The following is a 25,870-nucleotide window of genomic DNA, read 5'->3' as shown; positions in this document are numbered from 1 at the left end:
AGCAACTGTATAGTACTTTTCCTCCAATTTCCTGCATGTCTGTTCTTCTATTTTTTGTTATTGTATGTAGACACAGGGGCAGCTCCAGACATTTTTTTTGGTGTTGTTGTTTGGGACTTAGCTCCCCCAATTACACACCAATTTTTTTGGTGTGTAATTGGGGGAGCTAAGTCCCAAATCCTGAATCCTGAGTTGCAATAACAACGGACATACCATAATGAGAAATGGTTACCAGGAAATAAAAAGTGCACAGTATAGAAACCATTGAAGTTTAGAGAGTACAGTGGCAGAAGCAGGGCTTTATTTCTCAGAGAATAGATGCAGGTACTCCCCACTTCCAAGTCCCTCTTGTCTCCGCCCCCTACCCACCTCCCAGTACCGCCCCTTTTAGAAAATACAGAACCAAGTATAATTCTGTGGTGCTATGTAATTTATATGGAATGTGTTAATGATAGCAAGAAAATAAGTAAATTAGATCCCCTGCAACCAACAATAGACCCCCCCCCCCATCAACAATAGACCCACCCATCAGCAATAGACCCCTGCAATAAAATTCCATCTTCCTCAGCAACAATAGATCCACCACAGCAACAATCAATTCCCCAGCAATAATTGACCCTCCTAGCGACAATAGATCCTCCACCAGCAACAATAGACCTCCCCAGCAACAATAGACCACCCCAGCAACAATAGACCACTCCAGCAAAAATAGATACCCCAAGCGAAAATATATCTCCAGCAGCCAGAAACTATAGACCTTCTAGCATTCCCCCACAAAAATAGATAACCAAGCGAAAATAGATTTCCAACAGCTATAAAGACCTTCCAGCATTCCCCTGCTGGTCAGAAGTATGTAACAATCCTCTACATTGCTGGTTAGTTGCCAACATTTAAAAAGAAATAGAAGCAACGCCTTGAGGGCGTGAAGAAAAAAATGTGGTGTACTACGTGGGACACATGCTGCCCACCTTGAAAAGATTGAGAAGAAAAATGTGTTAATGAGGGTGGTCAAAAAGTTGGCATGATCAATATAGTGGGTGTTGCTTCATAATATATAGCCAGCTTTCCCCCATTGCTTTGCTGTGGTTTAGACCACATATAGCCTGGCGGTTTAATAAAAAGATTGTGGGAGTAAAATAAATCCCATTGTTGGTCAGTGGAGGCAATGATAGCCTCAGGCATTGGTGTCAATGCCAACAATAACACCTAGCATGTGTTGTAGCCAGCAGTAACCCCAAGCAAGTGACGACCCCCAGCAAATGTCAGGGCAAGCAATAATAAGCACCAGCAAGCATTAATTCCAACTCCCAACAGCAACCCCCAGCATTGGTGTTCAGTCGTTTGATTTACCTGAGAGTTCACTTCAGCAAAACTCCTCCTCTGCATTGCTGCTGCCAGAACTGTAATTTACCTGTGGGGCGCAAGATCACTCCTTCTGACATAGCTAAGCACAATTGTTGGACCGCATAGTGTTTGCTTTATTCAAGTTTAGGGGACCTCTAACACACTCAAGCACCCCTTGGTACTGCCACTGCACAGAGATTTGCAGAATACCCACAACATAATCTCTGTATTTTACTTGCCCTCCCTGCTTAACAACTGTTAAGATATAAAGGAGCAGAAAATCACAACCATTGTTTAGTACTGCAGTCATTGGAACACTGTACATTATTGTAAAATGTGAACATGTAAGCTGGAAGACAGTCATGGGAATAGAAGTGTGCTCCTACACTTCACCTTTATTGGGGCAGTGGGCTATTAGACAATATTCAGTCACCCCCATAATTCTTGCAGTAAACTGACCAATGTGCATACAGGGCTACAGTGCCGGGACAAGGTCCTCTGGCACCCAAGGTGAAGATGTCAACATGCACCAATCATCACTACCACAGTGCCCAGGGTAGATTCCTCTGCCTTGGCCTAAACCTGGAGAACTAGATGCAGATAAGGAATTCAGTAAAAAGCAAACTTGGTTTGTAGTAATGCAGATGTGGCTGCACATTATCTCTGCTTATGACTTTTTGAGTCTAATCATAGCAGTTTTTTTCCCTAGGTTGTGCTGGAGTGTGTTCTAAAGAAGGAACTGGTCTATAATAAGGTCACCCCTACTTTCCACCATTGGAGGATTGGAGATAAGAAGTTTGGCCTCACATTCCAGAGTCCTGCAGATGCTCGAGCTTTTGATAGGGGTATACGTCGTGCCCTTGAAGATCTCACTCAAGGTAATGTCCTGTTGCTTTAAAGGGATTTGTTATAGAAGAATCATGAAGGCTGCCGTTTCTGAACACTCTCATTTTTAGAATGAGAGCTCCCTGACTTTCATGCTTGGAAGTATAGCGATAAGGAATTCTGACTCATTTACATCATGCTGGTTCTGGGTCTGTGTGATTCAGAATTACTTGAGTCAGACACCTTGGGACAACTAGTATTTTCTGCAGGAGACCAGCAATGGCAGCCTCCGTACTTTCTTCATGACAGTGTCACTTTGATTATAGCAATGTTTTATTATGGGACACCATAGCCTCATCTAATAATACATTATGTTATGATTATGCTATGTCCTTTTTTATGTAAATGTATTTTTATGTAAAGTTATAGGGAAAAAGATTCTAAATTCTGTATTTTCATTTGACCTTCTATTATTCGTCGTGTGATTTCCATATTTATAAAGTGTTCTACCATGTCTCAATATAGACGGAGTCTAGAAGCAGCAGAACAGAGTCTAGACCGCAGCAGGACGGAGTCTAGAAGCTCTGTGGGTTGAACCTAATATGGAGTCTGTTTTTATGGGAGATGTACTAATGGCACAGTGTAGTTTCATAATGCCATGTTACTAGTGTTGGAGTTTAGCAATGCTTCCAGAGTAAAGCCTTGTTACCATAGTGATGCCATGCAGGCATTTATGTGATGTCACTGTAGTGATTCGGAGTAACCAGACTGATGCCACAGTAACATAGGTTGGCGTCCAACCAGTGACGTCATTCTGCTATAGAGTGATACAGCATACAGCATTAACAGAGTGAGGTAGAGTTATCAGTACGAGACCATGTTGTATCAACACAATGATGTTACCACAGTAATACTATGCTGCCAGGATGATAACTTGTTACCATAGTATTGCCATGCACTCAGTATTGATGTGAGTTTAGAGAGAGACGAGTGCTGGTTATGACAGTGGTACAACATCACTCTTCCCAAGACCTCCTGCTCTATAGCGTCACTGTTGCCTCCTCCCATGCTCACCTCCAGGACATCTCCAGAACCTCTCCCATTTTCTAGAACTCCCTACTCCAATCTGTCCAGCTATCTTCTGACTATCTGCCTCAATCCCTCAAAACTAATTTCTTTAGAGAAGCGCATCTTACCTCTACCTTGATTGTAATTTTCGAACAACTTATCCCAACACAGTAATTACCTTTTGTATCACTTGCCCTATCCTTTTAGACTCTCAGGAGCAGGGCCCTCCTAACCCTCTTGTATTGAACTGTATTGTAATGGCCCGTACACACGATTGGATTTTCCAACAACAAATGTTGGATGTGAGCTTGTTGGCGGAAAGTCCGACCGTGTGTATGCTCCATCGAACATTTGTTGGCGGACTTTCCGCCAACAAATGTTGGCTAGCAGGTTCTCAAATTTTCCGACAACAAACTCGATCGTGTGTACACAAGTCCGTCGGACAAAAGTCCACGCATGCTCGGAATCAAGTACGAGCCGGAGATATAACTAGCGTTCGTAATGGAGATTGCACGTACGTCTTGTACGTCACTACGTTCGTAATTGTTGGCCAACATTTGTGTGACCGCGTGTATGCAAAATAAATTGGAGCCAACATCCTTCAAACAAAAATCCACGTTTTTTTTGTCGGAAAGTCCGATCGTGTGTTCGGGGCATTACTGTACTGTCCCCCTTTGTATTGCAAAGTACTGGGCAAACAACATAAATCCTGTATAATAATATAATGTTTACTGCAGTGACCCGTATTTACTATAGCGATTCATGGTTACTAAAGCGATTCCAAATTATTAGCATGTCTACATTTAAAACGTATTCTGCAACAACAAGTTCGTGGTTGATTAGGTTGTGCCATTATTATTCAAACTTAGCAGGAAGTTCTTTAATGCAACCAAAACCAAACACCTGCTGTAGTAATCTGACTTGCTATTCCCCTCCTCATCACTGTTGCGTGTGCCTTAAATTTCATGGTTACAGAGATCTGTAGGCATTGTCAAATGTACTGACAAGATTTTTCATATGAACATTTATACGAAAATATGCCAGCGAATGACCAGCTATAAGCCTAGTATATACAACGAGATTGTCAGACGACTGAACGACTGTCTTTTTTTTTGGATGTGAATCTCAATATCAAAAACTAATAGGTTACTAAAGTACAACGATTCGCATACGACAGAAGAAAAATTTGGAAGTGATGTAATGTGTGTTCGTGTTTGTCCTTTCGGAAAAGTTCGGACAACAGCTGTGTACTAACGATCAGATTATCATACGATCGATTCGAAAGCGGTATTTCCTGTATGATATTCTGATCGTGTGTATGGGGCTTTAGTATATGCTGGGGAGGGGTGATGGTTTAAAGCGAACTTGCCCTGAACGAACAAGGGATGGGTTTACTCTAAAGCTGATCTTTAATGCAACCTCAATTGTGAAAAAATATTAGCATTTAGGTCATTCTTTTTACATTTTTTGAGTATATATGATTTAATAACTTGTGGATTTCCTCCAGGTGCTCCTTTTAACACCTTTTAAGTCTAAATACATACTGGTAGGTTATTGGCGTCTACCATGATTGGCACCAGAATGTGGTTTATGTGGTAGGGAAATTCGATTGTATGCTCCATTTGGCTAGGGATAGATGTGGATAGTTCTACTGACTCTTCAAAGCACACACAAGTTGAGTTTGTAACAGTCGTCACTTGAACGCAGTCTTATATGCTGTAAAATACTCTCGCTACTCCCCGGTGGTGCATGCTGGGAAATGACTGTGCTGGTTATAAATCTGCAGTGTCTCTTGGCATTTTATCCCATTTAAAATATGTTCTTTGGATTTTTTTTGTTTTCTTTAACACATATTGCAGAATGGATGACTGCTATAATACTAGAACATATACGTCATTAGCCACATGTTTGATATTGAGAACTTCAGAATATACTGACTGAATACGATAAAGGTATTTCTAATCTCTGCTATACGTATTTGATTGTAATACATCATGTAAAGTTACCATCATCCTGTGCACACCCCTGGAAGTTTCAAATACGATCAGGAATTGGCGCGGGAGTTTTAGAATGTGTCAGGATACAGAGCAGGGACGCCTTAGAAAATTGCTGTAGCCTTACAGAAAGATTTTTCCAGTCATCAGGGTAAATCCACCGTATTGTATGGGGAAATTAATGGCAGTCGCCCTTATAACTGTATGGAAGGATTGAAAAATATGTTGGCCTCTATTGCTGACCTCTGCTGCTGAAAATGGGAGTTGGGAGCTGTCTCTGCCCTTTGTCAGTGATTGGGAACAAGCATTGAGCATGGGAAGTCAGAAACCAGAACCTCCTGATCTTCCCATTTAACATATAAGCCCATTGGATCATTCAGGCAGCCAGGCAACCAGCACTTTCATAAAGAGAGGTTAGCAGTGCCAGCACGTGTCCATTAACACAGGAAGTTTCCTACCATGGCTAGTTGGGAAGAATGGAGTTGAGAAACACAAGCCTGCAAAATTCTGTTTAAAAAATGCAAAGGAAATTAATGTGCAGATGTGCTGCTTTTTTGATGCGATGTCAAAGTTGACCTACACTCAGGTAACCTTATCCTACAATCCGTGTGAGATAAGTCTGATGTGATCCATAGAGCACTGACAGTAATTATTCTGCTGCTGAACAGACTGCTTTACCATCTATTAAATCTCTGTATAGCGCCATCTCTGTAGAGGCGCTCTTGTTCCTATACCCCGCCTCTAATGACATCAGAGTGGGCAGTATTTTTCAGTCAAACTCCTGATAGGCCTATGGGCCATCACGTGTAGTGCTTTGTTGGGGACGGGAACTTCACATCCTGTTCCAAAACAAAATGTATTCGGGCTTCTTAGCCATTTACAGGAAGCCTTGTATTTCATCAAGGAATACAAGGCTTCCTCTAATTGACTGGGGTGCACATTGTGATGTTATCTGCCGCCTCACCACCTCAGTGAGTCTAGGTGCACATCTATGTGGCTGCTCTTGATGCGTTTTTCAGTGCATTTCGTGTTTTTAAACCAGCGTCTTTTATGCATTTTTGCATGCAGTTTTCATGCATTTTGCCTTTTACGTTTTTTTTTTCTCTTTAAATGCACTGTAAAACACACTGTATATAGATGGTTGCTAAGTAGGGGGCCGGGATGAGTCATCAGCTGTCACGAAAAAAAACAGCGTAGGGTTCCCCCCAGGTCCATACAAGGCCCTTCAGGTCTAATATGGGATCGGAGGGGACCCCCACGCCAAAATAAAAAAAAAAAAAGGTGTGGTGTTCCCACCCCCTCACAAAATCCATACCAGACCCTTATCCGAGCATGCTGCCCGGCGGTTCAGGAAAGGGAGCGGACGAGCGAGTGCCCCCCTCCTGAACCACACCAGGCCGCATGCCCTCAACATGGGGGGATGGGTGCTTTGGGGCGGGGGGCCCATGTTGATGAGGACAAGGGCCTCTTCCCGACAACCCTAGCCGATGGTTGTCGGGGTCTGTGGGCAGAGGGACTTATCGAAGTCTGGAAGCCATCAAACCCCCGCCCCCTCCATGTGAATGGGTAGGGGTACATCGTACCCCTACCCATTCACCAAAAAAAGCAGTGAAATGTAATAAAAACACAAGCCGTTTTTTGACAATTCCTTTATTAATAGCACTGTCTTCTCTAGTCGTCTCTTCCCGTCATCTTCTCCTTCCCGCCGTCTCCTCCTTGAGCTGTCTCTTCCCGCTGTCTTCTCCTTCCCGTCATCTCTTCCCGCCGTCTTCTCTTCGAACAGTCATCTGATGACATCACCCAGAGAGCCCGCCCCTTGTGACAAGGGGCAAGGGGCGAACTCTCTGGGTGATGTCATCAGATGGCCACGCCCCATGGCTATATAAGAGTCGGCAGAGAACGGGCGACAACAAAACATATGAAGACATCAACACAACAAAAGGGACTTTTTACATTTTTTTAGCAGGTAACCGGTGGCGAGAAAGAAGACAGCAGCGGAAAGAGGCGGCGGCGGCAGGAAGAGACAGCTCGAGGAGAAGATGGCTGGAAGAGACAGTGGGAAGGAGAAGACAGCGGGAAGAGACAGTGGGAAGGAGAAGACAGCGGAAAGAGACAGCTTGAGGAGGATACGGCGGGAAGGAGAAGACGACGGGAAGAGATGGCTAGAGAAGACAGAGCTATTAATATAGGAATTGTCAAAAACCGGCTCTTGTGTTTTTATTACATTTCACTGCTTTTTTGGTGAATGGATAGGGGTATGATGTACCCGATACCCATTCACATAGCGGGGGGGCCTTCTTAAAGGGGGGCTTCCAGATTCCGATAAGCCCCCCCGCCTGCAGACCCCAACAACCACCGGTTGTCAGGAAGAGGCCCTTGTCAACATGAGAGCAAGGTGCTTTGGGGTGGGGGGGTGCAGAGCCCCCCCTGCCCCAAAGCACCCACCCCGCCATGTTGAGGGCATGCGGCCTGGTATGGTTCAGGAGGGAAGGGCCGCTCGCTTGTCCCCTCCCTTTCCTTACCTGCCGAGCAGCATGCTCGGATAAGGGTCTAGTATGGATTTTGGGGGGGCCCCATGCCTTTTTTTTTTTTTTACATTTTGGCGTGGGGGTCCCCTCCAAATCCATACTAGACCTGAAGGGCCTGGTATGGATCTGGGGGGGGGACCCCACGCCGTTTTTGTTTTTTTTTGTGAATTTTTTGCCGGCAAATTTTTTTCTGAATGCTGATGACTCATCGGTTGCTAAGATCGCGGCGGCTTGCTTCCTGACCCCCTGCTTAGCAACCAGCTATATACAGTGGTAAAATAAGAACCGCAAAATGCAAAACACATCAAAAATTGCATCCAAAATGCACCACTTGCGTTTCTGGTGCAGCTGCATTGAAGTCTATTAGCTGTAATTCGCGGGAAAAAAGTCCCCGACCCTTTCCAAAAATGCACCGGCTGCAAATCGCATAGATGTGAACTAGTACCATATGAAACCATGTTAAATGGACTGTAGTGCGTGTCTACAAACTGCAAAATGCACTAAAACCGCATAAGTGTGAACTTAGGGTCAATCAGAGGAAGCCCTGCATTGTGATGAAATACAAGGCTTTCTGTGAATGGCTGAGCAGTGCTCAGCCTGAGACGATTTGGTTTCCTGGGAGCGGGATAGGAAATCCCCATCGCACTGCTGGAATACAGCACTGTATACTATATGTAGCTGGTGCAGTTTATACAGCTCTCTAAGCAGGCGCTTCCGTTAATGAAGTAAATAGTTTACTTGGACCAGCCCTAGCATGTGTTTGTATGCATGTGAGATGGGGACCCTAGATTGTAAGCTCCTTGACGGCAGGGACTGATGTGAATGTAAAGCTCTGCACACATTGTTAACATTATATAAATACCTGTAATAAATATAAACTCTAACTAAATTACACCTAGTTTGGTAAAGCACAGCATACCATAAACCATTGCCAACTTTTAAGTAAAATACTAATTTTAATTTTTTTTCAGTTGTTGTTGCTTACAATATCCCAGCGATTTTCTGCAGCCACTTTTCTGTTTACAGCAATAGCTGTGTGGCATTTTTTGGGTCGTGTTCCTTGATGATGACACCAGTAAACCCTTGCTGTAGATCTGAGGGGGACATGCAAGGAAAATAAAAAAATAGCATTTTAGCTTGCACATGATTGGATGAAAAAATCAGCAGGGCTTCCCCTTATTTCAGATCTACCCCTCAGATTTACAGCGACTGCACGTGCACTTGCAAGTGCGTTTGCAGTGTACTTGTAGTGTAGAGTGGATTTGCCTTTAGTAAATAACCCCCATAGTTTCCATCTAAAGCCCACGGGACAGGGTGACAACCCATGAGAACATTTGGGCAGACAGGGATAGGGCATAGGGGGTTATTTACGAAAGGCAACTCCACTTTGTACTACAAGTACACTTGGAAGTGCAGTCACTGTAAATCTGAAGGGTAGATCTGAAATGAGGGGAAGCTCTGCTGATTTTATCATCCAATCATTTGCAAGCTAAAATGCTGTTTTTTTCTTTTCCTTGCATGTCCCCCTCAGATCTACAGCGACTGCAGTGCACTTGTAGTGCGAAGTGGAGTTACCTTTAGTAAATAACCCCCATTGTCACCATAAAATAAATAAAAATGAAAATTAAGTTTGAGACAACATTAACATGTTATTGCTTAGAATAAGATTATATTTTAGCAATTTCATGTACATATACTTTAATTTGCAGAGTCCAGTAGACTATCATTATTTTGTTTTTAGGTGTATATAATAAAGAAATGTGTAAGAATAGTTTACTGATTTGTCTATGTGCTGTCAACAGGTTTTCCCACATCCCATGGAGAAGCGGAGGTTCCAGAGGATGGCCCACAGGTATGTCATATATCTGATTTTTAAAATGATGTTTGCTGACATAAAATTATAATGCTACTGTGTGCATTGTAGAAAAGACAGACAACACTCCGAGTATTTTATCCAAAGCAGAATTTTCTTCTTCTGTAACTTATCCTTACCCATATGCACAAAATGGGCCAGGCGGTTTCTCAAAATGTAAACTTTTTATAAGATTGTTAGGGGATCTGGTGGCCAAGAGACAAGGGCACGTTGGACTAACGTTCTATTACTGATGGAATACAACACAAGGGAATTGTGTAACCACTTCCCACCTGCCAGGTAACAGAATAATTACTCATCTGACGGACTCACTAAGATGGTGACATGAATGTGCAAAAATCATCTCTTAATAGGCATAATCCAGCCTTATGCCGTGTACACACGATCGGAATTTCGGCCCGCAAAAAAACGATGAGAGTTTTTCGTCGGAAAATGCGACCGTGTGTATGCGCCATCGGACTTTTGCTGGCCGAATTCCAGCCAGCAAAAGATTGAGAGCATGTTCTCAATTTTTCGGTGGGGAAAAGTTCCTATCCGAAAATGCGATCGTCTGTGGCAATTCCGACGCGCAAAATTCCTACGCATGCTCGGAAACAATTCGACGCATGCTCGGAAGCATTCTTCAACTTCATTTTCTCGGCTCGTTGTAGTATTGTACGTCACCGCGTTCTTGACAGTCATAACTTCAGCGAACTTTGCGTGACCGTGTGTATGCAAGGGAAACTTGAGCGGAATCCCGTCGGAAAAGCCATCATATCTTTTTCCGACGAGAAGTCCGATCATGTGTACGCGGCATAAGTGTATCTAATGAGCTTTTCTGGAGCTTTTCTGGGAATGTTTGTTTTCCTGAAATGTTCCTAAATTTAGTATAGACATCAGATTACTGACGGACAGATGTTCAGGTATCAGCTGATGTTAAGAGTTCTCTTGTGTGTGTACAGATACATTCGTGTCATCAATAGATGCTTGGGCACACCTTTGCAGTAAGAAGGCATCTTCATCTTATCTAAATGGCTTCTAACAACAAACTTCAGCAATGAAAATACAGCACAACTAATTGCCTACCTAAAGCATACTTGCCCTTATGCTGGGTACACACAGGCCAAAAATTGGCCAAAAACTATTGGTTCAGCAGAAACCGGACAACATTCGGCCTGTATGTACAACTCTTTGTCCGACATGAGCCGGACACGAGAAAACCAGCATGGGATCAGCCAATGGCTGCAAGTGCTGATCACTGTGTTCTGGGGGGCCAGTCCCCCTGTCAAAACACAATACTTCAGCGGGGGGAGATCGCCTCACTAACATTGCGTAGTTAGAACGACGACCTCTCAGTTTTTTTTTTTCTTCAGCCTGCTGGGTTGAACAAAAAAAAATGAATGTGTACCAGGAGTTAGTTGTCTGCTTTAGTCCAAAGGCATTTATAGGATTAACATGAAACCCCAACAAAAAAATGTCATTTCCAATTTTGCAGAGTAGGGAAGGGTTACATCTGTGTCAGGTTTGTACTGCTGTCTGCATCACAACTCAGAAAATTCTGCTTCCTTCCTGATCCAATGACACAACAAAAAATTAGTCTCTCCAAATTGGGGGGGTACTCCCAAAATGTGGATCTCCCCGACTAGGACGCATGCATCAAAAAAGACAGCGAATTTAGCTCTATTCAAAACTAGAAAAATAGTTTTGTCTGGAAATAAAAAAGCCCTTTAATAAATCTACATGTAGGATCTAGGCTCCAGATTATTATTTGTGTCTGGAATGAGCGTGACGTGTGGTGGAGTCACCCAAATGTCCGACGTGACAAAAGCCAAATGAATGCAATAGTGGCTTACACTGTGCTCCCACGTACAAGTACAAAGTAGGATGTAATATAGCTGTCTAGAGGCTGAGGCATCCACTCACAGGTCACTATTATGTAAACCAGACCCCCGTGTGAGGGAATCTATGGGCTATGACAAATGGGTAGTGTGTAGTTTAACCTTTTAGGTTATAAATCTAATAACCACATGTTGTGGTGTTAAAGCACTGAGCACAGCTGAGAGTTTGGACACATACTAATGATCATAAATATGAGCTCTGAAGCTTTTAAATTGCAGTGTGTAAATGTATTTAATGTCCTTCATATGTGTTGTAGATGTTTCACAGCTTTTCTATCTATCTTCTTTTCTATCTACCTTCCTGCTGTACACTTGGCAGATCTATGATAGGAAACTCCATATAAAGTAAGGTTGCATTAAGGCAGCGCCTTTCATTTGAATGGGCTGACTATTGGGGATGAGCCCGCGGCTCGAGACGAACGTAAGTTCGAGTCGAACATCGGGTGTCCATTTGTTCTTAAACGAACTGAACATATGGGGCATTCGCGGAAAAGCACAGATGTGGGGCGGTATGATTTCGGGAGTTTTGGGTCCTTAGCACTATCATCACCTCTCGCATAGATGCGGGTAAATGAGAGTCTTCAAAAATATGATTGTATAGCCTTAGGAGTTTAGGGACTAGAAATTCTGAGTATGTAGAGAACAGTTCAACAGGGAGGCTGTCGGAGCCCGGTGATTTCGATCGAGGCAATTTAGCTATGGCTTCAGCTATCTCTTCTGCTGGTAATGGCTTTTCTACCGCTCTCATTTGTTGTTTGGTTACTCAAGGAATCTGTACCTCATTGAGAGGAAAGCTTCCATGGTTGTATCATCGTCCAAAACCGTGGACGTGTACAGTGTGACAAAAAAAGTCCCTAAAGAGTGCAGTAACTCGGCCGGGGTCAGTCACTAGCTTGTTTCAACTGGATTGGAGGGAGATCACCACCGGTGGTCTCTCCTCACAGTGCACCAGGTAAGCTAAAAGTTTACTGGCCCTTTCCCCATGTTCAAATAATTTTTGTTCACGGAAGAACAGTGTACGTTTAGACTTTTCATATTGCAGTTGCGTAACTATCCTAGAGTGTAGTTTAAAACTGTTCACCCTGTCTTCCGTGGGATCATCTAAGGATACTCTCTCTGCAGATAGCAAGTCAGCAGTCACCTGTTGCATGTCGAACTCCGAGGTTCTTTTTAATCTATTTATGCAAGTAGCAAGAGTGGACCTAATATGAGTCTTAAAAGCATTCCAAACTATATGCAGTGAGACCGTCTCATCATTATCTGAGAAAAATTGTCCCCAGTGTACTGTGACATCATCATCCTCAGGTAGTAGTGTAAGCCAGAAAGGGTTTAACTGCCACACGGCTGGAGGGCGGTCATAATGCTGTTTTAATGTGGCCCAACAAGGACTATGATCCAAGAGCACTCTTGGGGAGAGGCCAGCATCCTGCAATCTGGGGAGGAGAGAACTGGAGATGAAGATTAGATTTATTCTGGACATGGTGTGGTGCGTGGAGGAGAAACAGGAGAATGCTTGGGCATTGGGATGTACAGCTCTCCAAGTGTCCACAAGATTAAAGTCAGCTACAAGTCTGGGGTTCTGGGGGGGGGGGGGGGGTGGGTTCGGCTCATCCCTACTGCCTATGCACCACAGCTGACCAGAGAATACACCTGCACTGTTTTTTCCAATGTAGCATAGTGTGTTACCGTGTCTGGCAATGCGGGCTTTTTGGAGGTGCGTTTCAGAAGTTCTTTTATTTTTCAAACTAAATGTCAACACACAACGTATACATGGCACGTTTGCGTGTGTTGAATATGTTATTGCAAAGCATAGGTGTGAAGCTTGTGAAGCATGACTGCCCACCGGGTGACATAACAGCTCTTTTATTGCTATATTTGATGTTTTTAAGGCAAGCCATAGATTTATCGATTTTACTTCATTCCACAGTCAGTGTTGATGGGGGCATGCCTCCCGCAGTGCTATTGTATTCTGCCAGCGGAGGGTGCGGGCATCCTTCCCGGTCGGTAGAATACAATGATTACTGTTAGCAGCTATAGCCGCTGGCAGTAATCACATCCAATCATGTGATTACTGTCCCTTGCATGGACCTAATTTTGATCCATGTATGGCCGGCTTAAGGGCTGAGCCACGATTGAGCCCCCAACCACTCCCCCTAAACTGCAAAGGCAGCTCCTGGGGGTGTGCACATGGCATTACCACAAGGAAAAAATATTATACCCCTTATCCTGTTCGTCAGATAGTACTGCCCACTGAGCACAACCCTGAATTGCTCTTCAGAGAATAGCGCTAGTGTAAACAAGCCCTTAAGGCTGATCTCCCAACAAGCTGCTAAATACACCATTCATATACTTATATGGGGGCTGTTTTACCTAAAAAAAAAAATCGTAGCTTGGTCACCATCCAGACCCCAGCCTGTGATTGGACAATAGAGAAGCAGCAACAGACTGCCATCTCCTCCTATCAGCATGTTCCCTGTCAGCACAAGTGCATGCAGGGCGACTGGTTCCCAGTGCAGATCCACCTCTTCCAGCTCTAAAATGGCCGACATCAACTCAAATTGAGTTACTTAAATCATAAGTATTGAATCCTACATTTAATTATATTTATTTGCATTCATTGTGGTATATTTTGATACCTGCCATGGGTATGTGGGTATGTGGGTATGGAAATAAGGATGTAGACAGGATTCAGTATTATGCAAATAATATGTAAATGCAGCGTAGGCCCAATAATATTCTTTCATTTGGTATCCGTCACATTCTTTCCTGTTTATATTCTCTCTTCCTTCGTGACATTCTCCTTGTTTCTATTTTTATTCTATATATCTCCTGTCATTGTTTTTCTTTCCCTTCACATCTTTTAATCATTTCCCCTTATTGTCTTTCCTTCTCTTCCTGCCGATTTCATGTTATACATCTTATCATTTTCCCCTGGCGCTTTCCCTTTAATTCCCAGTTACTGCTGCCCTCCCTGTAATGTCTCTGTATGCCTTTATTGTTATTATCCCGGCCGAGATTAGATTTTAATGGACAGCCTTTAAATCTTGGTGTTATATTCTAATCTCACAATCTCCCACTTCCTGCTGGCCGCCGTCCTAGCAAATTTCGCTTCCTGGCTGCCTGTAGGATGCTCCAGGATGACAGGAGAAAAGTTGTGTGTGTTGTGAGTGGGCGGAGGGGGGGAGGGAAAGTTTTGCTATCCTGGCTGCCATTTCTGCAGCTGGAGACAATTTTATAGCTTTTCCCCAGACTTGCCTGCCCCTACACAGAATTGTGGCTTCGGAAGGGGGTTGGGGAGAAATCAAACACATCTCATAGCAACCACAGTACCATAATTGTTCTTCCAGCAGCTGGGAGAAAGCAGATTTCCGAAGTGCATTAAAAGCTGGCAGTAGGCAAGGTGCAGCGATGCCAGACTCTCCTCTGCTATTCCAGGCCTTGCTTACAGGTCTTTTAGCTGTGCAGATGAATGTACAAGCTGGCCGAAAGAAACCAGCCTGACCTTCAGACATTTGCGCTTCAGAAACACGTCATTACAGAATGTAATGATAATGCAGCCAGATGATTTTTCAAATAACAGTATTGATTGTCCCACAGCTCCATAAGGTGGATGGTTTCAGAGGGTAATAACCATGCAATAGAAACTAGGAGATTAAGCCCTGGTTCACATTGGGGCAATTTGGTGTGTCACATCGCATGCCAAATCGGCGGCAATTGCCAGTAATGGCACAGTCCGAATCGGTGCGACTCCGCATTTGCAGCGCCGCACCGATTCCTAAAAGTAGTTTCTGTACTACTTTTGGCGGCTTCGTGGTGCAATTTCCATAGACAGCAACCCACACAGATGTCTCTGAAATCGCCCCCGAAGTCGGTACTGACATGCGGGAATGAAATAATGCAAGTTCAGCTGAACTGACACGATTTCATTCCCGCTGTCAGTGTGAACCTACACTAAGGCTGGGTTCACACTTATGTGAATTTGGGTTTCCCCACATCCAATTCACATGACAGGAGAGTGTGACCTGCTCTCAATAGTGCCGGCTCACACATCTCCAGGGTGGCCGCAGAGCGCAATGCAGAAGGGTCCTGTGCATCTATGGCTCCGTCTCAGGTCCAAAATCAGGCAATGGTTCAGACCTGATTCGCCCCTGAAACGGTAAATAGGGACGCACCGGATCCCCTGCTGTGAACCCACTATTGGTGCAGAGAGCTCAGTTTTTCTGCATGCATTCTGCAAGGACACTAAAAAAACAATTGTTCTCTATGTGCCCTATTCACACCACAACACTGGTATCACATGCAGATTTTTTCTGTACAGGAATCTGCCATGTGTGTGTGCAGTTTTCTGCATGGGAAAAAAACTACCATGACATCAACATTGGTGTGAATAGGACACATAACTGAAGGGCAAGAAAACTGATGTCAGCATGCATAAAAACTCACTGAAACGCGCATGAAAATTGATGTCTCTCCAAGTGAAATCTGCGGTTTTCCCATCAGTTTTCATGCACGTATTGTGTGAATGAGCCCTAACACTGCGTTGGGATGATTTGATAAAGCCTCTCTGAACACAACCCCACATCCAAATTTAGTGATCATAAAGGATAAAGTTATCCCTTGTTATAATGGTACAAGCCCTGCCAGACAGCATTGGCTAGTGGGACCCAAGGTGGAGAAGACAGGCTTCTACTACATAACCTACATAAGCTAGGTCGTACACCCTTTTCTTTTTATTGCTACTACATAACCTCCCTGCTCTCTAAAGCCTCGTACACACAATCGGATTTTCCGACGGGAAATATGTGATGACAGGCTGTTGGCGGAAAATCCAACGGTTTGTATGCTCCATCGGACAATTGTTGTCGAATTCTCCGCGGACAAATATTGGCTAGCAGGTTTTAAAATTTTCCACGGACAGATGTCTGTTGTCAGATTTTCCAAGCGTGTGTACACAAGTCCGTCGGACAAAAGTCCAAAGTACAAACACGCATGCTCGGAAGCAAGGACGAGCCAGAAGCGGTCGTTCTTGTAAACTAGTGTTCGAAATGGAGAATTAACATTCGTGACGCGGCAAATTATGAAATCTCGAAATGCAGCGCGCAATTCTCTTCTTCTATAATGGGATAATAATGAAGCTGCTTTGCTGGTGATACTGATGGAGTTGTTGCAAACAAATTTTCAAAGGCTTTTTTTTCTAGTGATATTACCACAAGTAACTTACCACAACACCATTATTTAGTAGTTTTTAAGATCAAAGATACAACTATGTTGGTGTCCCTTGTCAATTTTACATTGTATTTTTTTTAAATGTAACTGCCTACTCCCAAACTGTCATTTGAAGTAAAACACATAGCCAATATTGCCAATAGAAATTAACCAAAAAGTGCATTCTATGCATCCACAAATATAGAAAATATACCAAATCAAATCATTATTATTCAACCAAAAACTAAAATCATGCCTCATGCATGTGTCCTGCTTCTTAATATAGGGGGTCAACAATGTCAAGAGTTGGTGAAAGCAGGGGTCCGTCATCCGGAGATAATTCAGAAAATTATCCGGAATATTCTCCTGGAGCTCCCGCAGCAAAGGCATATGACATAATTGGTCACGATTAATAAAGCAACCAATTTTTGGTCCAAGAACTCCTCTTCCTCCTGTTCCTGGACTGGACTTGGGTCAAAGCAATAACTCCAAGACCAAAAATAAATAACATCTCCTCCAATACTAACATGAAATTAGCAGAAGGAGCCCAAAGGGTGGCGCTAAAGAGCTGAAGAACCGTGTAGTACGTCACTACGTTCCTGTTTGTTGACCGACAATTCCTTGCCATTTGTATGCAAGACAAAATCCAGACACACGCCTTCAGACAAAAGTCCGAGGTTTTGTCTGTGGAAAATGCGATCATGTGTACAAGGCTTAAGAATCAACAAGTTGCTATATAATGACGGATGACGGACCCCTGCTTTCACCAACTCTTGGCATTGTTGACCCCCTATATTAAGAAGCAGGACACATGCATGAGGCTTTTATTTTATTTTTTGGTTGAATAATAATGATTTGATTTGTTATATTTTCTATATTTTTGGATGCATAGAATGCATTTTTGGTTAAGTTATATTGGCAGATAGCATGTCTAATTTTATTTGTTTTCTTTTTTTAATGCACAATAAATTGTGGAGAATAATACTTGGCTATGTGTTTTACTTGAAATGACAGTTTGGGAGTAGGCAGTTACATTTAAAAAAATACAATGTAAAATTGACATGGGACACCAACATAGTATCTTAAAAATTATGGGATAATGGTGTTGTGGTAACTTGCCCAAAAAAAAAAAGAAAGAAAAGCATAATAATATTATTCTTGATATCACTAGAGAAAATTTGACCGCAGAATTTTAAAGCCTGCCATCCAACATTTGTACGTGGAAAATCCGACAACAATTGTCCGATGGAGCATACAAACGGTCGGATTTTCCGCCAACAGCCTGTCATCACACATTTCCCGACGGAAAATCCGATCGTGTGTACGCGGCTTAACAATAAATGGTTTATACCTTTTAGACAGGTCTCCTTTTTGTAGGAGTTTTCTGAAAAGTTGTCCCCTTTACAGAGGTGTCCAGTGATTGGTGGCCTTCTCTACAGTAAATTCAGACCTACAACATGAAGCTTGGGTGCACTCCTGGCATTTGCCTGTTGATGTCTTGTGTATACAGTGTATCATCTCAGATACACTGCACTAAACATGGACTACGGCATATTTGCTTTCTTATATTCTTTATATAGGCAAACATTTTGTAGACCCCTAACCATCACACCAATCTAAATGACCAGACGTGAACATCCCATTAAAACATTGAGTTTAATTATTTTGCAGTAAAGGACACCAATAATGCTACAGCATGAATACACTTAAAGCAGACCTTCAGTCATTTTTTCATCTTTCCATCTATTAAAGCGGGGGTCCACCTATCTATCGTTTTTTTTTTTTTTTGAGTTAATTCACAAACTTTTCTTCTCAGCATTACATACTCACATATTGTGTGTAATATGTCCGCCTGTGTCAGATTTCGTCGGAAAGAATAACTTATATTATTCACTGCAGGCGGTTTCCATCTTCATTGTGGGCATTTGAAGCCCACAAGCATTTATTTCCTGGATGTGGTGAATGCTGTGCTCCCAGCATTCACTGCTCGTTCCCGCACATGCTCAGTGGCATCCTGGGAAGCCTAAGACTAGCTCCCAGGAGTCTGGGAGAGGCTAGAAACACGCCTACTCCCACGGGAGGAGAACCAGGAAGTGCAAAGAAGAATAGAAAAATAAAAGGTAATTACGGCGATTTAAATTTTTTTAAACGGCATGTCAGCATCTAGGCAAGGAAGAGAATACATACAGATATTGTTCAAAATTTGGGTGGCACCCCGCTTTAAATCTTCTGTCCTTGTTGTTTTAACTTTGAATAGTAAAACATTTTTTTCTGCCGGTAAATACCTTATATAGCCCACTTCGTGTTTCCTGTCTGATCATTAACCTAGGCTTATGACATCATGCACAGCTCTCTCACTCTTGTAAGAGTGTGCCAGGAAGGGAGGGGGTGAGTCATAAGAGGGCCAATGAGAGCTTCAGGGCTGCAGAGCTGGAGGTGTGCCTCTGTCTGTCTGCATAGATCCAGGAAGTGATCAGGCAGCAGGTTCAGCTGCCCACAGTTAAAACGATTGCAGCCAGAGTCAGTGGAGGGAGATTTCTGCAGCATATTTGGCAAGTACAGAATCACAGTATATATAAAAATTATATGCAGAGTGGTCAGAGGGAAGCTTCAGAATGGCAAAGATGTTTTTATTACAAATTATGTGAGCAGACTGCAGTTCCTCTTTAAAGTTGTTGTAAACATCTGGCATGAAAAATGAACAAAGCATATTCTTCTATAATGTGTAATAATTCTTCTGGAATGCCTCAATCCAAAGCACCTAGTGTAATTTGTGTCTGCTGTGTCATTCCTCTTCTATTTGTATGACTTCACTTCTGACAAGTCATGCTGACACCACAGAATCCAGAAATACAATCACACCCCTCTCCAGTACACAGAAGGTGATTGACAGCTTCTGCTGTGCATGTTTCCCTATGAGACTGTGTAGAGGGGTGTGTCCATTCCCTCTACTCAGGTCTCAGAATACACTCACTTCCTTGCTCTATCCTGTTCAAAGAGTGGTGTCAGATCCCCTGCCCCCTGCCTGCTAGAGCTCAGAAACAGCCCTTGATCTATGTGTTTTAGAAGGCAGTAGAGAAGAGAAGGCTGCAGATAAACAGCTACATTTTATGGAGGAGACTGTGTTTAATCTCTGAGTATCACCTGAGGCTAGTCACTGCATTGGGTATATGTAAGAGTTTAAAACTACTTTAGGACACTAGTGTGCTTCCAACCTTGCCGCAACAGTTTGGAGAAGACCCTTTTCTGTTTTGGCATGACTGCACCCCCGTGCACAAATCCAGCTCCATTAGTTAAATGTGGGGGTAGTTGAGTGGCCTGCAGCCTTGACCTCAACCCTTTGGGATGAACTCTGAAATCTTATGAAAATGAGTGAAGACAAGGAGGGGAGGGGCAAATGAATGTCCATGGTTTTTGAATGAGATGTCCAAAAAACTCACATAGGTGTGATTAGTGAAGTGTCACATCATGTTGGCTATACAGTGTTGGTGCTGGATGCACATCTCCATCAAGCACCTTTGTTTATGTAGTCTTTCTGAGATGTGCAATAAATGTTTTATTGCAGTTAAAACATTGTGTGAAATGTGATAATTGGATACGGGACAGCCCCCCTATGGTACTGGTCAAAGGCAGTATTATATTTTTTCGGTCATGGGAGAACTATATAATGTGCCATTTCAGACCTCTCCTGTAAATGCTAGTTGCCTAACTAGCATGCTGTTAGTTTGGCTTGATTTATTTGAGTTACTATTTCAGAATACATATAGAGATGAGAAACCCCAAAACTTTTCTTACACTGATGTCTGTGCTGCATGCTTGTTCCAGGTCTGTGACTCAGAAATATTGTAGCCAGGGACAGCAGGCAACTATCATTCTCAGAGTGAGGCCAGCAGTGACATATTATACTCTTTCATTTACTTTGTTTTCCCCACTTTAAAATGATCTGCTGTCTTTGTTTTTTTCTGCAAAAATATTTACTTTAGTATAGGGTTGCACCGATACTAGTATCAGTATCTGTGCCGATACCGAGTATTTGCACAAGTATCAGTACTTGTGCAAATGCACGATACCTGAAATGATACTTTCAGGCTCGGTTCTTTGAGCTGTCAGTGGGTCTCCCCATTGTTAAAGAAGTCCGGGAATTGGAGCTGTCAAAAAAAAAAAAAAAAAAAAAAGCAGCCGGCAATGTTTATTAACAACATTGCTCAGCCCTGAAACACTTTTTGTATATTTCTGTTTCTTCATCTGCAGATCAAAGGGATGAACAAATGTTCCTCTGTTTCGCCCCTTAATTTACTCTAATCAGCCTTAATTAACTCCCTATTCTCCTCCATTTAATTATTATTTTTTTCCTTTGTTCACATCTATTTTATAAACGATAAACAATTAAAACTTTTTTTTGTTTGCTTTGTTAGTAAATATTTTTACACATATATATTAACATATATTTACACATTTCACATTGAAAAAGCACTAAATTTAAAAAAAAATCAATTTATCTAATTTGTAAATAACTTTTCAATGCTTTGTACCATTGCTGACAGCTGAAGTTAAAACAAAACAGTTGCGGTAGGTATCGGTAATTGGTATCGGCGAATACTAAAAAAAAAGTATCGGTACTTGTACTCATTGTAAAGAGAAATGGTATCGGTGCATCCCTACTTTAGTAGAACAATGCTGAAATGGCAACTACAGAATCACACTACTCAGCTGGGGATATTTAGTAAGAGACAGGTAGGTTATCTAAAAATAAATAAAGCCTTTAACCTTACTGTTTGATCGTCGAACCTATTAAAATCATACGGTTTGTGAAATACTACCTGGTGACTTCCCAAAAAAGATTGTCATCTCCCCACACAGAAGCTGAAAGGTACTAACTTCAGAGCATAAAACTTAAAGTGGAACTTTATCCATAATGACTTGAAAAAAATCATGTTCTTTAGCAAGGAACATACATTCTACATTAATAATTATAATACCAAAATGAATGTGTGCTGTAAATTGTCTCCAGCATTGCTCCTGTTTCTTCTTTCTGGAGGCTGCCATTTTTCTGAAGCCCAGAGGGCCCCTGAACAATGAAGCACAATTCTCTACCTAGGATTGGTGGCTCCTAGTTCAGGAGTTGATGGTTTGGTTTTATTTAACATGATCTTTCCTTTTCTTATTATGTGTCTTTTGTGCCAAACACACAGCGGACAAAAAGCAAATAGTCTTTAGAAAAAGCTTCTTCCAATGACAAGCTTGGGGTAAAATGTTATGGCAGACTGCTCTCCACTGAATTATAACAGCCTAACACCACTTCTCAGTTCTGGAAGCCATCACAGACATCTCAGGTAGTTTAGCAGAAAGAAAATATCCCCTAAAGTGGACTTTAAAGGCACATAAAAGTAAGGATGAAGGAGTATAAAAAGTATTTATTATACAAAAATGTTTTTATTAATGATTAGACATAGTCACTAAAAATGTACATATATAGATATGAAACAATGGAATGTTTCATATCTATATGTGAAATATAGATTATGATATGAAACATAGATATGCATCCAACACGTTTCGGAGTACAATCTTTCTCCCTTTCCAAAACACGTTGGATGCAAAGAGGACTACATATGTGTTCACAAAAATATGATGGCTATATAAGAAAATGTTAAAACATTCCATCGTTTCATATCTATATATGTACATTTTTGTGACTATGTCTAATCATTAATAAATATTTTTTTTGTATTATAAATACTTTGTATACTCCTTCAACCTTACTTCTATGTGCCTTTAAAGTCCACTTTAGGGGATATTTTCTTTCTGCTTTCAATACTGGCACCAGATTGGCATGGTATTACCGTTGTTTTTTTCTGTTTCTCAGGTAGTTTAGCACTACACCATAGAAAGGAGTGGTTGAGATAACTGTTGTAGGTTGTGGCCCTGCATTTCTGTACTTTTTTCCTCTTTCATACTTTCTCCTGTGTTTTTCTCTTTTTTTCTTGTCTTTTGCTCTATCGCCGTGGAGTGTTTCCATGGTAACTTTGCCTTGTTTATAAAATGGGTCTTCATTGGCATGCTTCTGCCCACTCACTTGCAGCTCCATACACTGCCTGCAACTGCACACAACTGTGACTTGCTCCCATTTCCAGCAAATGTCAGCGCTGTGGGGAGAAAATGAATGTATTCATTTTCAGGATTGGTCCTTAGCGGTTAAATTAATTGAAAGATGACCCATTTTGTATGAATGTGGAAAACCCTACAGGGGAAGGAGTGTCCGCACATGAACAATGAACTAAATGGATTTGTGTGAATTTACTTAACCCAGCCTCTAAATATGAACAGCTTGTTTTTCTGTATGTTCATGTAGCACTCGGTACATGTAAGCCCTGCATTGAAAAATGTGCATGTTTCATGAACGTCCCTGTTGTCATAGCATATGAATGACAGTAATTCTGGTAAAAATGCTTCCCAGCCATTGGTCTCTGACTATGATCATGGCCTGAAACACCCTGAATATGACAGAGCATAACCAGTAGAAAGCAACAATTTTAATGAGTTAAATTATATTTTTCTTTATATCGGTTTCCATAAATCTCCCTGGGTCCTTTTATGTTTTTTATATCTGTGCAGGCCAATATCGTATGTGATTAACACTGAAGAAATGGCTGCACTCCAAGATCCATCAAAATTCTTGTTTAATAAACGAACATCCTAAGTGTTGCAAACAGTTCAAATGGTAATCGCGTTTCACACACAGGTGCGCTTATTCATTACCTGGTAAAACATGTGAAACGCGTCTACCATTTGAACTGTTTGTAACACTTGAGATGTTCGTTTATTAAACAAGAATTTTGATGGATCTTGGAGTGCAGCCATTTCTTCAGTGTTGATCGTATGCGGAGGCGAGCCGAGGCAGGCACCCGTGATATCATTAGGCTTCCTGTCTCACCTGGAGCAGTGAGTTCTTTTGTTTGGATAGTATGTAATTAATGAAGTTTAAAAGTATTAGGATAAAAAAAAAAAATTTGGATGGGGGGACAGAGCTGAAATGATCCAGCCATTAAAAATAAAATAACAGACCTTAAAGTCTAAGTTGACCTATTCGAACAAGTTACATGTTACACCCGTATTTAGGGTGTAACATGTTCAGCATGCACACCCTCTCCCCCCCGCCCCCATGTGAAAGTGGGTGGGAGATCTTCTTCATGCACCCACTGTCGCAATTTGAAAACAGCTCCGCCCACACAGCCGCATCATAAATTCACACTTTACTCTGAATGAATAGACTACAAGTACCATCAGCCATTGCTGCTGACGGCTTGTAGTTTTCAGTGAAGCAGTAGTTTGTCCTGGCTGAGGGTGTAGGCCATTTGCTGAAGCCTGATCAGTTTGCTTTTATCCACATATGCCCCTAGGACTGGCACACGCAAAAAGGCGACGCATGGCCATGTACTGCATTACTTTTTTTTTGATACACCAGTTTTTAAAATGAAGCCATGGAACATACTTTAAACTCCATACACACTATTAGATTTTCTGCAGATTTTTGTCTTCAGATTTACCAAAACCATATAATGTGAGGTCAGCAGGGGGTTAAAAACGCCCCCGCTAGCGCCGCTAAAACGACGGTAAAGCGGTGCTATATTTAGGTAAATCTAAAGACAAAAATCTGCAGAAAATCTAATAGTGTGTTGCATAGGCAATTCTTTGTTAAAGGTGAACTTTGCCTTTCATATTCATTGCTTATTTTGTATAGAAAGCATGAATTAGCACCTAACATCAGGCTACTTAGCATACATTGAGAAAATGAGTGGTCTTTCTTGAAGTAAGGGGCCACCCTTAAACATTGACTTGAGTCTTCATTCCCCATTTACCTGATACCTAGGCACCATTGAAAACTTGCTACTCACTCTGCTTTTTAAATGTATGCATATATACCTAATTACTGCATATATCTTTTGTACCATCTTATCATAACTCCTTGCATTGTATGCTTAGTAGCCCAATGTTGGGAGCTAATGTATGCTTTCTATGTTAAATAAACATTACATCTTTAAGTGGGACCTAAACCCATGTATTTAACTGTGTCCCAAAACAAAAAGTGGTTGTAAACCTCAGGCATGAAATATGAACAAAGCACATCCCTCTATAGTGTATGCTTGTCTCAGTTAGGAGCACTAAGTGTAATTTCTGTCTGCTGCTTTGTTCCTCTGTTATCAGTATAAATCACTTCTGGCAAGTTTTCATGACACCAATAGAAAAATGGTGACGGTGAGGGATCTCCAGCTGATTGACAGGCTCAGCTCTGCTTCTGTGTGCTGTGTGGAGAGGGGTGTATCCCTTCCCTGTAATTAGCTTTCAGAGTTCTTCTCACTGAGCTCTGCAAAGTGTAATTTCAGCTTTTCGCCCCCCTTTTTTTTTTTTTAAACTCTCAGAAGAGCTTTAAAAATTCTGGACTTTGAACAGATGTAAAGAGAAGACTGCAGATAAACAGGTATCACTTATGAAGGATTTGTTTCATCTCTGTGTATCACCTGAGGCCAGTCACTTCACTGGTTTTATGTAAGGGTTTGCAACCACTTTAAGGCATGCCATGAAAGATAACTGTCTTATGTTCTAAACGAACTGTCAGGCCATCAAGTGGCTGGTGTCAAAACTGACCACATGTGCAGCACCATGGCAACTGCCGATCAAACAGAGGCTGAGATGGCAGCTTCCTTGGCTGTAAAAGTCAGGAGAGTTGAGTCTTGCTAAAAGATGTACTAGTCATGTGTTATTGTTGCTTTATATTGGCCAATAGAATAAAGGGGGGATTTAACTGATACCTATTAAATCAAGGAGAGTGTAAACAAGACCATTTTAGATCTACTTGTTAATAGGGCTCCATTGACCTGATCAGGTCTGCCTGAAAAACTGACAGGCAGATTAGACTGGAATGGCTGTGTAAAAAGGGCCACAGTAATATAAGCAAGGAGCTCGTGGAATCTCCTAGCCATATCCTTATAATTGTACCCAGCTGGGACTACCCTAACATACCATCAGAAAGTTATGGAGGGAGGGAGGAGGCTGTACTTTAACTATACCCTGTCCAAGATTAGGAAGCCCCGGGCAGCCCCAATAAAAAACCTTGTAAAAATAAATACTTTTGATAGGTTCTAACTCTTCTGAGTT

The 25,870-nt window shown here is 42.0% G+C and overlaps 1 protein-coding gene across 1 annotated transcript in view; it reads left to right on the top strand.

The window, feature by feature from the left end:
* Window positions 1–25,870, top strand: part of SPRED1 (sprouty related EVH1 domain containing 1) — a 122,663-nt gene that overhangs the window by 76,620 nt on the left and 20,173 nt on the right. The window contains exons 3-4 of the mRNA XM_073609667.1: window positions 2,054–2,222; window positions 9,562–9,611. Of these exons, the coding sequence (XP_073465768.1) occupies window positions 2,054–2,222; window positions 9,562–9,611 (219 nt within the window). The remainder of the gene's footprint in view (window positions 1–2,053; window positions 2,223–9,561; window positions 9,612–25,870) is intronic.

Source organism: Aquarana catesbeiana, linkage group LG13, assembly GCF_042186555.1.
Source record: "Aquarana catesbeiana isolate 2022-GZ linkage group LG13, ASM4218655v1, whole genome shotgun sequence".
NCBI lineage: Eukaryota > Metazoa > Chordata > Amphibia > Anura > Ranidae > Aquarana > Aquarana catesbeiana.
Note: the sequence above shows the minus strand (reverse complement) of the source record. Positions and strands in the feature narration are given on the sequence as shown.